Below are 13,936 nucleotides of genomic sequence, written 5' to 3'. Positions count from 1 at the left end.
TTGAGAAAGGTCCTGCTATTTCTTGAATAATGCATGTGATTGTGTTTTTAAAAAAAAAAATTAGACTGTACTACGCAGCATGCTTGCAAGGGAAGATTTTAATATTAAGCTTGCTAGTACCTGTCTTTTAAGTGCTGGATTGCAACCTTATTCTCTCAGTGTATTTTACTTTTATGCCCTATATTGGTGCTTTTTCTTAAGCCTGAGTCTTGGACTCCATTCCAGCCTTTTTAGAGGACTGTTGTGTTGAGGTCACTGCCCCTTCTGTCTTCTGCTGCTTAGCCCTGTCTTTTTCTCTTTCCTTCTCTCCCCTGGTGGGTCCTGCCACCTCTTTGCTGATAGGCCAGTATTTCCACACCCTGGTGGCCCATTGCTGTCCCAGCAGTTGAAGATCCTCATCTGATTTCAGTCACTCCTAACTCACCATTAGACATCCTCTATTTTTTCTCCTTATCCCGTGTCTGGTGTATTTTCCTCTTCCAAGTTTAATGGATCATTATATCCCCATTGGAGTCCCAGGTGCCTTTTGGATTTAGCACCTCTTTCTTATCTTACCACTAGTAGCTTTGGGACTAGGAAAGTGAGATGAATCCTCTGCTGTTACGCAATTTGTCATATCTGGTTCTGTCTTCCTCATTCAAGTCAATCTGCTTTCTTTCCAATGCAATTCAGGAGCTAGCAGGTGACATGTCAAAACAAAGAAAAGCAGCAGTCCTCCAGTGTCGTATGTTAGGGTCGCCAATGTCCCAAGAGCCTCTATAGATTGCAGGATTAATTACATTAAAGTTCTGCCTTTTTAGTCTGGATCATACTCAGTGCAAATAGTACCTTCAGAGAAATGTGATTCAGTGCTAAATTAATCTGTGAAATGGGCGACAGTCCCCTAGGCTCTCAAATTAGCCAGGTTTTGGTGAGTTGTCTTCCCCTTGGGACAGATTTAAAAAAAAAAAAAAAGAAAAAAGAAAAAATCCAGCTGAATTTTATTTACCTTAGCCAAGAATGGAAGTGCAGAATTTATCTTCTCAACCAAACTGTTCCAAGAACGTATCTTTCATGTGGAGTTCTTGGAGTTTGAATTTCAACATTTTCTGTCTGAGTCTATTCTTGGAAACATATGCACTGGTTTTGCTTAGAAGCTCCTCTGTATAGTCTAATAATAGTCATTTGGCAGTTAAAGAATGCAGAAAATTTGCACTTGAAATGTTAGGTAAGAAATCCTATTTATGTTGCTTTAATTTCTCATAACATTCAGCAAAAGATTTTGAAGTCTTCGACGTATTACAAAACTGGATAAAGTGTCAAGGCAAAACTGCTTAGAGGTAATGAATAGTGTGTTCAAAATACTAACTATTGTGCTTTTTGCTTGTGTTAGCAAAAACTCGTGCTGCTGACTTACTGGTGAATCCACTGGACCCAAGAAATGCAGATAAAATTAGAGTTAAAATTGCTGACCTGGGGAATGCCTGCTGGGTGGTAAGTATAACTACATCATTTTAGCTGTTTAGCCTTCACCAGTTAGAACAGGCCTTTTTATTGTTAATTTTTTCCATTAATGTGGTTCTTTCTATTTTAGCATAAACACTTCACAGAAGACATCCAGACAAGACAATACAGATCCATAGAGGTTTTAATAGGAGCAGGTTACAGTACACCTGCTGATATCTGGAGTACAGCATGTATGGTAAGAACAATACAATGTGTACTTTACAAGAATAAACCTCCTAAAAACGGTTGTTTATTAAGTGAGGAAACCTGATGAGGATAGTTCTGACACAAATACATTATCATAAATTATGTCATATCAGATAGCTACTGATGATTTTTCCCCTTTATTTCATTTTCTCAAGCATTCTTATCAGAAGGAAGTATTTTTGAGAACATTTCTAATGTTCACTTGATCGATTTTAAACTTTAAGTCAAAAATTTGCAAGTTTGGAGGGAAATACATGTATATTTTAAATGTCAAAGTCTAACTGAAATAGTACAACTGCATGTTTCCTTCCCGTCTTAGAATTTATGCAACTGTTTGCTGTGTTTCCATCCCTTTTTCTTGCATAAAGTAGCAAAACAGTGAAATACTTCAAATTCTTGCCAAGTGCATTGAAAACATTCATCAGATTAGGCTTGCAAATCACAGCTTTAGATTCCAAACTTTGAAGAGGAGGAGTTTAGTTTATTAGTAAAAGATGTGATAACATTCTGTAGAATTAGATTTAACACAGTAAAACTGAAATTATATATTTTTGGAAATCTTTAAAGAATAGAAAAAGTAAAAAACGATTCAGTTTTCTGAAACTTACTCTGTTTGTAGTAATCTGGGGACAAATAAGTTACATGCATCTTCTCATTAAAGATAGTTTTGGAAATACATTTAGAAATATCTTTGTCTATTTTAAAAGTGAAAACTTATTCAAATCTTTGTATTTTACAAATACATGTCTGAAAAGAGTAAGTGTGTGAGGAGGAGGAGAAGACTCAAATACTAGACACAGTTTGCAGGCGTGGGTGATGAGAAGAATTGCAGAGCTCAGAGGGAGGGGAGGAGGATTGAAGGGAACATAAAATCCTGCAGCTATTATAAGCTCAGCAAGCCATGTGTTGAAAGTAACTAACCCATAAGTAAAATTGCAAGTATGTTTTCTCTGGAGTTTAATACTAGCTTTTGCTTTAGTACACAGAAAAGGACATCCATTTCCAAATTTACTCTTCCATTTGGGGGCAAAATGTAGAATTTTTCTATTACGTTGAAAAACAAAGCATAGAAAATATTCCACAGTTTTGATCCTTAAAAAATGTAGAATTTTTCTATTACGTTGAAAAACATAGAAAATATTCCACAGTTTTGATCCTTAGTTCTTTGAATGATCTTCCCTTAACTGCAAAATTACTATAGAGACTTTATTCCTTTTACCTGATATTTTGTAAACCTCAGTTGAACTTGATACATTTTTATGGTATTGAATAACCTATATTCGTCTTCCTTTAAGGTTCTTCCTATCCCCTGCTAATTTTATATACAGTCTTGTAGCTAAAGCCACATAAAAAAAGTCTGAAGTATGTCTAGGATTGTGTTTAAAGCAAGTTGGGGTATCACATCTGCAGAATATAATATTCTTCCAGTACTTGAGGTCTTCCAGCCCCTTAAACTTTAATTCTTCTCCACGTTATGTAAGTGTTACTGATTTCTTCATGCGAGTCTGAGATTTCTCAAACTCAAGTTAAAAAAAAGCCTCAAGAATCTCTGCCACTAGGGGTATCTTAATTCAGATCCACAATTATTTATGAAATGTCAGTATTTTAATGAGAAAATTATACTGCTGCTTTTTAGTTTTGTGAGCTTTAAAAGATAGTAAAGCATTTTAGGCAGAAACACTGGAAATCTGTCTTCTGCCACAGACTTTGTTTTTTTGCCCTTAAAAATGCTGTAGAAATTTTATAATCTTACAAGACTGACATACAGTTGTTGAATCCAGTTGTCATCACTGTATAGCCATGTAAAAATAGAGATCAGTCTCTCAAGCTTACCCCAAAAATTCATCGTTTCAAACCCCCTCAGGATCTGCTTTCATTCCTGTATGGTTGAGAAAGTGGGTCAGCACACTGTGAGTGCTGATCCCGTATCAGATGGAAAACAGCTCTGAGGTAGGGATTGACTTGAAGACCTTTACAGCTCTTTCTGCAAGGGACTTGTAACAGAGATTAGCAGCCAGGGAAACATTACTGATGTGGAACTGCAACCTCCCAATTATTGTATTTAGGCTGTCTTTGGAAATTATGATTTGATTCTCTCCAGTCCCTAAAGCAGCCAAGAACTGTGAAGTACTGAAGTGTTTTAATGCCACTGTAGTCCCACTTGCATTCTCAAGTTTGGATTCCTTGTTGCACCTAGTTGTGGTTCAGAAAATGCCCTTATAGGTTACCTTGATCTTGATTTGTGTTTAATTCTTTTTATTCCATAATGTTTACTGTTACGTGTGTTTTTGAAAGAACTGTCTGCTGGAGCAGGAGCTGGAGGTGGTGTTTATTTTCAGCCAAGATACGGCTCAGATACCCCGTTAGCCATGTTGTCCAAATCTCTCAAAGGAGAGCAAGGAGACAACTTTGTCATGTTGCTTTGCTTGTAGAACAACTCCAAAGTCATTAAGGACATTTTTGGAAGCAGTAATATGCAAAACGGGTGGTCCAGCAGTCTTGCCATGACTTTTTTCGTGGTGAACTTCCATCTTTCCATACTTTTCCCAATGTGCTTTTACCAGCACACAATGAAGTGGTCACCCTACCAGCTGACTCTGTATTGATTGCATATGGTATTCTTCATTCTCTGATTTTTAAATTTTTTTTTTAGAAAAGGTTGTCAATTAAGGGGTAGCTATATGTTATTAAGTGACCTGAGTTGGAGGTTGTGTTCAGGTTTAGGTACGTGATTGCTCTGTTCATATCCACCTGTCAGAAATACTACATTTGTTGAACGGGTAGGAAAGGTGCCCGTGTGGCTTTGCAATGGGAGCTGCGTTACATAATTACAGACCCTGTCCTTCATTCTGATCATGATTTTGACTTTGGATGAGCTTCTTGTCTCAATTTATCTACTGAATGTTAATGCACAGATTGCAAAAGTGTGTGCCTAATATGAGTGATGTGAACTAATGTGAATGCAAAGTATAGCGAGGTAGTATCAAAGCAAAAATGAGACGTTACGCTTTTAAAACCCTTGCTTGCAACTGAATCACTGAGCTGGTTCTCTGAACTGGCGCTGAAAGAAGGTTCAAAATATTTTGACTTCATTTGGATGGAATTGTGTGCAAATACATCCTGTAGATCTGTGCGTACCCACAACCTTCAAATCAGAGATTTCTGACCAGTGTTCTCATGGAGACTGATCCAGGTGTGCTCTTCACTCCTCCATCTCAGCATCTCTTGCTGACAGAAGACCTGCAGCTTCAAAGGTGTGGGCAGGTTCTCCATCTCTGTGGGCATCTCCATTCGAGCCTAAGGTTTTTCACTGCCTTTTGCTTGCTAATGAAATGCTCTTGCTCACTGAGAATAGCATTGACTATGAGAGTGGCAGAGCTACTGGTTCTTGTATTGGCTTGTATTTATGGCATAAAGTGTTTGAGAGAAACACAGAGGTTGTGCTATATCACAGCAGCAGCAGACAGTCTTTTTTCATCATACCATTTGCTCATCAATTTTACTTGGTCTTTAGTAATGAGGATGGAGATGATGATGTTTTTAAAGAAAAGCATCTGGTAACAGTGCCCTGAGCGTGCAAATTGTGGGTTCACAGCAACTTTGAGAACATCCCCCTTATGAATCTGGTTTTAGGGCACTGTATGTATGCCTACATGGAGTGCTCTCTTCAGCTGGGCTCTGCTAATACAGGCTGGCTTTGTCTAGCCACCAACCCCATTTGTTTGATGCAGCTTTCAGGACAGAATAGTCTTGTTTTATTTGTATTGTCTTCAGTATGGGAGGTTTTCTGATCAGTATTACTTGTGCTGGAAGTGTACATAAACAGAGCCATGTAAGGACTCTACCCAAACAGCGTATAATATAAGAGAAGCAGTGGAAAAAGGGAGAAATAACTCAGTGGTAACAACCTTACAGTTTTGTTTCTTTTGGTGTTATGGCAGTGAATAAGTAGCGTTGTAAGCCAGCAGCCTGCGAGCTGAATCTTCTAAGTTTAGATGATATGGCGTGGCCCAGTTCTTGTGCCCCCAAACTGGAAAAGTACCTCTTGGAATCAGATCTAAGGGATGAGAAGCAGTATCCTCAGGCCAGTACCAGTCCTCTGTTTGGGTGATCTGAGTCTCAAGAGTCTTTAAGAAAAAGAAAAAAAAAGAAGGCAGGGGGGAAAAAAGAGGATGATGCATATCTTTGGAGGCTTATAATCAGTGCACACATGATGTGTTGTGAAGCTAATGAAAGAAGTTAGATGCCAGTGGGCTTTTCCAGACTATGACAGAGTCACTTGCTTGTTCTGTGCTCAGCAAAGAATGCAGCAAAGTGTAACTTAATTTTTTTTCCCAGACTTCGGTGACCTAGGTCTGAGCAAGTGTTGCTGTCATTTGCTGGACATTTACAAGTTTTGCTAAGGAAATTGCAAAGTGCCCTTTCTTTTTCTTTTAACAATGTGGCCTATTTAAGTGGGTTACTCAGTTGCTCTCATGGAAAGCTAGACACTGGGAATCTCTCTCCATATCTATTAAATTCTAGAAAATTCTGTGTTCCCTTGTTGTTCTAAACCCTATTTTAATTATGCCAACAGGGAGGTACATCTCTTGTTTTCACCCAAAAAAAGGAACAGATTTGGAGCCAGCAGTGCCTTTGACAGGATTGAAACCACCCTTGATCATTTAATTTTATCAGGCTGAATTTCCACATTTGCAGTATTGAGAGGGTTGCTTTCTGTGGAGCAGGAACTGAACAGGCACTGCATGATTTAGCATTTCCTAAATCTCAAAAACCATGGAACACAGTACTCCACTGCTGCTGCCAAGAAATCCTGGCAAGATAAGGGAGTTAGTAAAGGCAGAGGGCATCCCTTTGTGTCGCTCCTGGAAATGACTGCAAGCACCATGATTCCACTGCTTTTCATTGTTTATGCTCGTTGGATTGGAGACAGGAAAAGCACCTGAAATGATAAGTCTCATCATCTGACTTTTGTTGTTCATCATGTTCAGGCTTGTTTGAGCTGCAGGGAGGAGATGACTATGTCACAAACTAGGACATTAATAAGACTGTTTTTAACACTTATCTGAGGTGGCTTTTGTGGCGAGTTGCGATTCCTGAAATATCTTCTTTTTATAATAAGAAGTAGCAAATAGATTATAACTGTAGATCGGCAGGAAGTCACGGAAGGAGAAAATTGTACTTGCTATTTTATCTAACTAAAGAGAATGCAGATGATGAAAGAAAATACTACTGGGGTGAGAGGGAAAGGGGGCAGGCAAACAGCTTTCAAAATGAGGGAGGTGCTGCTACAAGGCAAGCAAACTTACAGGGGTGTTTTTTATTATGACCGTTTCCATTCATGTGAGAGAACTCGGAGGGATAGTATGAAGAATGAACAGAATATAGTAACTTATGGTGTTAAAATTAAACCTACATGTAAGTGCTTGTAGTTCAGCCCCCAGTTTACTTCTTTGCATGATGTCCTCTAGCGTGGGGTGGAGAGGTAACTGTCCTTTGAACTACTCTTCTGTGTTGTAAGCGGGGAAAAAATGATCATGTCTCTGTGGGATCATGAGTATCATCATGCTAGTATGTGCGAGTGGCACGTACCAAGGGTGTGATGACAAGCCTCAGTCTGCACAGAAGCAGTATTTTGAGGAAAAATGGAAAATCAAAAATCTGGTTGAGAGAAGAGGAAAACTTCAAGTCACTATGCACATATTTTTCAGTAGGCAGATACAGTACAAAATGCTGTTATTAATCACTGTACACCCTTCTTGAAGGTGGTGGGTGGACAACCTGAAACATTCAAAAGAAAATGATTTTCCAAAGAAACTGACTTTCCAAAGCAACCACTCAGCATGTGCATGATTCCGAGATCGGAGTACAGCAAATAATAGAAACCTGTTTCCTTTTCAAGCATCCCATGCATGTCTGTGTTTTGTATATCTGGCCTTTCTTACCAAGCACTAACCATGCAAAATGCCTTTTATATTCTTTCCATTGCCTGGCTCTTCAGAGGGAGATGTCCACGGGAGAACAAACTGTCAGCTGGTGTGCGTATCTCAAAAAGCTTTTTGCTCTTCTTTCCATGCTCCCACTTACCTATGGAACAGTGTTCTTAAAACTAAGCCTATTTTTAAAGCAGTTAAAATCTTCTCATTCACAGCTCTTCATTTCAGCTGGGGCAGAGAAACTGGCCAAGAGCCGGATCTTGTCTGTCAAAATAATAATTCTGGCCTATAGCTCGTTGTCCTTTTTCAGCTGGGGCTTCATAAGAGGAATTCAGGGACCCTGATGCAGTCCAAGTGCATTATTCTTCCAGTCCTCTCCCAGACAGCTTTCCCTAGGCTTGCATCCATTTTCAGTCGCCAGATTGAGTACACAGCTGTCGCACAGTGAAAATGTAGCTATTTCCAATTGTGTGATTAGACATGGATCCATAATATACGATAGCGATGCCAACAGTTTAGTATTGTGGTAGGTTCATATACAATCACGTGGCAGGAAAGGAATCATAGCTTCTCCAGAGCCTACAAAAGCAGCAGTGTTACCATTTGTGTGAAAGGTTCTCCATCTGCAGATGGAGAAAAGCAGTCTAGACTGGTTTTCTGTGATAACCCTAGGAAAGTGGTAAGTAGTGATTGCCAGTACAGTCAGTAAGGGTGGATGATTGCCTTGGGCTTTTGTGCCATATGTTGAGTGTGCTGTATCTCATTTGTTATCTCCATATAATAACTGAAATGCTGATTTCTGTTGAGGTAAATGTCAACATTAAGTAAAAAAGATGATGGTAATTCAAAGGTGGAGTTTCTGTCAAGAAACTAGTTTTTATACATGAATACTTTCAAAGGGAAAGTAAGTAAGTAAATATGTTTAATCTGTATTTGTAGCATCATAGAAATAATAGCCAAATTTTGGTTGAAAGGGATCTCGACTAGTCTGCCTCCTGCTTAAACCAGGGTTAATGTCAAGGTTAGATCAGGCTACTCAGGGAAGTCACTTCCTACCGAGGGCTGTTAAAATGCTTGTTGTGTACAGCCCAGTACCTGGTTAGCCTGTGTTACCACGGGAATGCACTGCTGACCTGTGTTCAACTTGCTGTCCATCTGAGTCTCCACCTCCTGATTTTATCACAGAGTGTCAGTAACTTACGAATTAGAGGCTGGGTGGTTTTATGTCCCCACAGTTGGGTGCAAAGTTGTCGATGAGTACTGAAAAGTGCTCAGGAAGTCTAAAGCAGCACTGCATTGCCAAAACTAATTCTGAGTTCCAGCAGCAGAGAGCTCTTCTTTCAGTGGCACTGACTCAGTAACAGGACTGCCCATGCTTTCTGGTGTACCACACCTTTGGACATCAGCTTAAAGAGCAGAAGAACTCACTCTGATACAATCCAGAGATGTCATTGTCTTTCTTACAGCTATTTACCTGCTTATTAATGCATTTTTAATCCTGATTCTTTTACTTTATGGTAAAAACCTAGGTCAAGGATTTATTCTTTATTAAACGAGGCCCAATTAATTTCATTTATCTTGTGCTATGTAGCCAGTCCATCCTACAAAATCTAGGAACCTATTACTAGGTTGCTACAGATGAACCTGTGAGACATTGTCCTGCATGAATTCTAAGTATTATTACAGATACTTACCGCAGCAGCCAAACAGCAAGGCTGTCTCTGGGCTCCTGTGTGCATCTGAGTCAGAAGTTTCTTCATTCTTGGTACAGAGTCCTTTAAGGAGAGTCAGGAAATCAAATATCTGAGACACTGGGGCTCCAGCCCATGCTGGGCCTGGAGTCAAAACTGTACAAAAAGGAAAAAAGAAGCAGCAGCAGCATTTTGAAAACCTTTAGGTTCTTTTCAGCAAAAGGGTGGTATAAATATCCCAAATATATGAGAGCTTGCAGCTCTTATTATATACAAACAGATCTAAAATTCAGTGTATCGCAGCGGTATGCTTACTTCTTGTGCTTCTCTATGAACAGTTTTTACAGTTTTCCCAATTTAATCTTTTTAGCTCCATGCAGACATATGGAGCTATTAACACTTCATTTTTGGGGGACAGAAGCTGCATACTTTTGGAGTCTACCTTTGTGGCTAAATTTAACTACAGTTCTGTTGTTCTCCAAGAATCTGTGTTCAATAGTGATGAGTTTCCTAATGTCCTCAGAAATCAGCCCCATCAGCGTGTGTTCTCTTAGGAAAGCTGGTCCGGCTCTTCCAGTGAATATATTCCCATGAGATACAGAGAGGACACATGGGGCTTCTCAGTCTTATCTCAAGAGAATAACAATATTCTCCATGTTTGAGGTCCCTACCAGTGATCTCTTTTGGCTACACTATAAAAATGTCTTCAGTTTAAATAGCTGGTAGTTTATGAAGTCCTTCAGATTTTTTTAAGCTGTTAAATGAAAACTGTCAATCTTGAGCTTGAGAGTAGAATACGAAAAAATGTGAATGACTGTTTATTAGTGACAGTGACTTTAGAGATTAAATGCCCGTTCGTAGGATCAACAGACATGTCAGCAAGGGGCACGCTTGCTTTCTTGGCTTCTGTGATTGCGATGAATTATTTTGGCTATAGCCCACCTGGATGACACTGCAGTTCACAGCTTGAAAAAGCCAAGTGCCTATAAATAGGCTAAATTTACAGGTGATTTAACAACTCCAGATTATGAATTGGAACATAAGAGTGTATATTTTCAGGAGACAAATATTTTGTAGTAAATGTTCTAGCGGAGTGAAATCCCCCTGTAGAACTGTGCCAGAAGTTCTGCCTGACTTCTGGAAAGATTTTCTGGATCAGATGTTTTCCCTGGTCTTGGAGATGGAAAATAGTTTGATGTTTAGACCACCTGGAAAGAATTAGATTCCTGTGGCTGCTTGGGTAATTGGTGATCCAGAGCAGAAAGAGAGTAGTTTAACAAATCAGGCTAGATGAACCCATGTTTGTACCCAAGCATGGGCTCTAATACGCGTTACACCCACAAAGAGAAACTATGTTTTGTCCTGACCTAACGCAGGGTTAGCATCCCATCGAAGCATTGCGGTGGCCTGAGGGGATCGGTCATCGTGGTGTCTGCTCTGGATTCCTTCATCAACGTCAGTCTCCGTATTTTACCCCATCATTGTAGTATTTACTTTGATGACTTCTGATTCAACAAAAATACCTTTTTAAAAACTGTCCTAGATTCAGAGTCATCAAGGAAGCTTACCCTGTTTGCTAATTTCAAGTGATGCATTATAGTTACAAGTGGATTTTATTTCTGATTCAGACTTTCTCATTTCAGTCCCCAGCATGCAATCTGACAGATAATTAGCCTTCAGATACAAGTCTAGCTCTTTATTATGTATTTAGAAATGCCTGTCTCTCAGTTTCATTAACTTACACATATTTAACATGGTCAACAGACAACACATTAGTATGTAAAAACATGTTTAATGTTGGCTTACACTGACATCCCCTTCACACCCCCGTGCAGCCGATCTGTTCAGAATCGCTTCCTCCGCAGCTGGATGCTGTTCGCTGCCTCCCGCCACAGAGGACCGGTGCTGAACTTTGCAACACGACCGAAATACTCCCTGCTGAGCCGGTGGAGCCTCAGGGGTTGCTGGCTGGGGAGGGACCGCAGTTCCACACTCCTTGTCCATCTCCTTCATTCATCCTGGTTGAATAGGGAGAAGCGCCTGGGGTTTGGGCGTGCTGCCCCATTGCCAAACCTCCAGCCTCTCGTACTGACGGGGTGTGCTCAGGGCTGAACGTGGGGCTCTCTCCAGAGCCTGGGTTCATGCTGTCGTTGCACTGCAGGAATGACGGTCCCCAGGTAAGTGGCCTCTCCTCAGTCTCAGATCCAGTTGTAGGCCTTGAGCTTTGAACGTTAATTCCCTCTTGGTTCTGAGATAGTCGTGATCTTTTGCTGACATCTGAAGATTAAAAATACTATTTCTGAAATAGCCATAAATATGTCTGTTATGTTATAGGCTTTTGAGCTAGCGACTGGAGATTATTTGTTTGAACCGCACTCTGGTGAAGACTATTCCAGGGATGAAGGTATGACTCTTCTGAGATATTCTATGAATTTCTATATATTTTCACACTCCTCTTCTTAAATTTCCAGTGAGCTTAGAGTGGGGTTAAGTTTTGTATTTGAGTGAACTGTTCGTACACATTGTTTTCAGAATATAAATACGATTTTTTTCTTTTTAGTTTTAAGTTCCATCACTAGCAATGGGTGGGCAAAAACTCCCTTCTGCAGATACTCATCTACTTAACAACTGCCTGAAGGAATTAAACTGCCCTTCTTGTAAGATTGCATATGTGTGGAAACCTGATTGAGAATAACAACATTTTAGTTTAGAAAAGAAACGACAAATTTGAACTTTATAGTATTTTCTCTTTATAAGAGTGACACTGGAATAATGTTTACATTGTGTATTTTTATTTGAATTAGGCAATTACTAATTTTTTTTTTAAATCAGAATTAACTCCTGCTTCCATCTGTATACCTGTCCATTTTCATGCTTGTTTGCTTGTATATGCTCTTTGCAGTGGTAATGTGGGCATCATTCATTGTTCCTAAATGCTACTAATGATGCCAGAGCTGTGCTGATCCTGGAAACCTCTGCATGGATTTGCTGCAAACATTGTTGATTTGAAACTATTTCTGATTTTTTACTAATTCCAGTTTCTTTCCTCTTCTTTTTTATCCCATCCTTTCCCTGCCCCTTCCACTCCCGTATCCTTTTTTTCTCTCCCTCATAGACCACATAGCACACATCATAGAGCTGCTAGGCAATATCCCAAGGCACTTTGCTCTATCTGGAAAATATTCTCGGGAATTCTTCAATCGCAGAGGTAGTACCTCTTCTTTTTGAAAGGTGCCGTGATGCAGACAGAAGTGGAATTGCTGTTGCTGGTTGTAGCATGTCCCACTGAGGAGCATTTCCTGAAATCACACAAGAAAAATTTCTTTTTGAAAAACAAAATACTCAGGAATCTGTGACAATTTTTTTTTTCTTTTTTAGCTAAACATTCTGAAAAATAACTATTGGTGCGTTTTAAATGACACAGCAAAACTTGTTTGTAGCGGCCAATCCTCAAATGTTGTTTTGAGAAGGAAGTTTTGCTGAAAGCATCTTTCCAAATTGGCCACTGAGCAGTGTGCACGTCTTTTTTTACCAGGATCAATCTATTTCTGTCTGTACCGGGCCAGTGTTAGTGTGTGCATGCAATGTACTGATTAAACTGTTGTATGTTTCTGTTTTGCTGGCAATGTTCTCCAATGCAGACCACATAGCATTGATCATTGAACTGCTGGGAAAAATCCCTCGAAAATACGCTATGTTGGGGAAATATTCCAAGGAGTTTTTCACCAAAAAAGGTAACGGTATTTATGCAACACTAATTTAAAGCATAATACTATCCAAAAGGAGAATATGTTCATTTATGGGTACTGAAGAAATATATCCGTTAAAATGGAGAGCTCTTATTAAAGAAGAACTTCGGTGTAAACTTGCCTTTCTGAGAAAAGCCACAATTTGCAGTATTCATTTCAATATTTCATTTAAAATTCATTTTTGGGACGTACGCAACAAAGTGTGGACGTTAACGAATGTCCGTGTGAATCTGTTGTCCAGTGTTCGTGTAAATGTAAGGAATCGAGCGATGCGTAGCTTGTAACATGACGGAAAGTCATCTCTCAACTACTCCTGATCATGTATAGTGGTCCAGCAGATGCTACTGATGAGGAATAACCGCGAAGGGAGGGGAGCACGGGGGCGATAGACTCACAGCCGCGTGCAGCCGGTCCTCACGCTCTTGTAACCCCCCCGAAGAGAGAGCGTGCGGAAAAGATCGCTCTGTGGCGGAGCGGTGGAGAAAGCCCCTCTGCTGTGCACCCTGCCGTCTCGCTTCCAACACTCCCAGGTTCCGCAGGGCCCGAGCGCCACAGCCACAGGCGATGGTGGCTTGGCTGTGTTTGGTGCTGTAGGGAAGTGCAACCCCTCTACACTGAAAACCCTTGTCAGTTGCTGTAAGACAGTACTGAACCCGAGCAAACCCACTGGGCCTTACGTTCTTTTATTTTTTGTACTTTGTCTTTGCTCAGGCTGCTCTTTGAGACAGTTTTTTGACACGTGAGGGATTGTGGTGGTGCTTCAAGTGTCTTTTGTCCCCTCTGTGTATGAGACAGTACTGTGTTGTTTCGAGGGAACGGGGTATGCCAGGGACACCACATCGCGGGCTGGCGACCGCAGCTGGCGAGC

At 40.2% G+C, this 13,936-nt stretch overlaps 1 protein-coding gene across 6 annotated transcripts in view; it reads left to right on the top strand.

Annotated features, from left to right (window-relative positions):
• The window catches only part of SRPK2 (SRSF protein kinase 2), a 99,425-nt gene that overhangs the window by 80,096 nt on the left and 5,393 nt on the right, over nt 1-13,936 (top strand). For 3 of the 6 annotated variants that reach the window (XM_009641385.2, XM_035896835.1, XM_035896836.1), the window contains 4 exons: nt 1,373-1,473; nt 1,574-1,681; nt 11,654-11,723; nt 12,961-13,053. In XM_009641385.2, the coding sequence (XP_009639680.1) occupies nt 1,373-1,473; nt 1,574-1,681; nt 11,654-11,723; nt 12,961-13,053 (372 nt within the window). Of the gene's footprint in view, nt 1-1,372; nt 1,474-1,573; nt 1,682-11,653; nt 11,724-12,434; nt 12,528-12,960; nt 13,054-13,936 lie in introns of all 6 variants that reach the window. The other 3 variants (XM_035896834.1, XM_035896838.1, XM_035896837.1) reach the window with 2 other exon arrangements.

This window comes from Egretta garzetta, unplaced genomic scaffold (genome assembly GCF_000687185.1).
Source record: "Egretta garzetta isolate BGI_Z169 unplaced genomic scaffold, ASM68718v1 scaffold156, whole genome shotgun sequence".
Taxonomy (NCBI): Eukaryota; Metazoa; Chordata; class Aves; order Pelecaniformes; family Ardeidae; genus Egretta; species Egretta garzetta.
The sequence above is the reverse complement of the archived record's forward strand: the minus strand, read 5'-3'. Positions and strand labels throughout refer to the sequence as shown.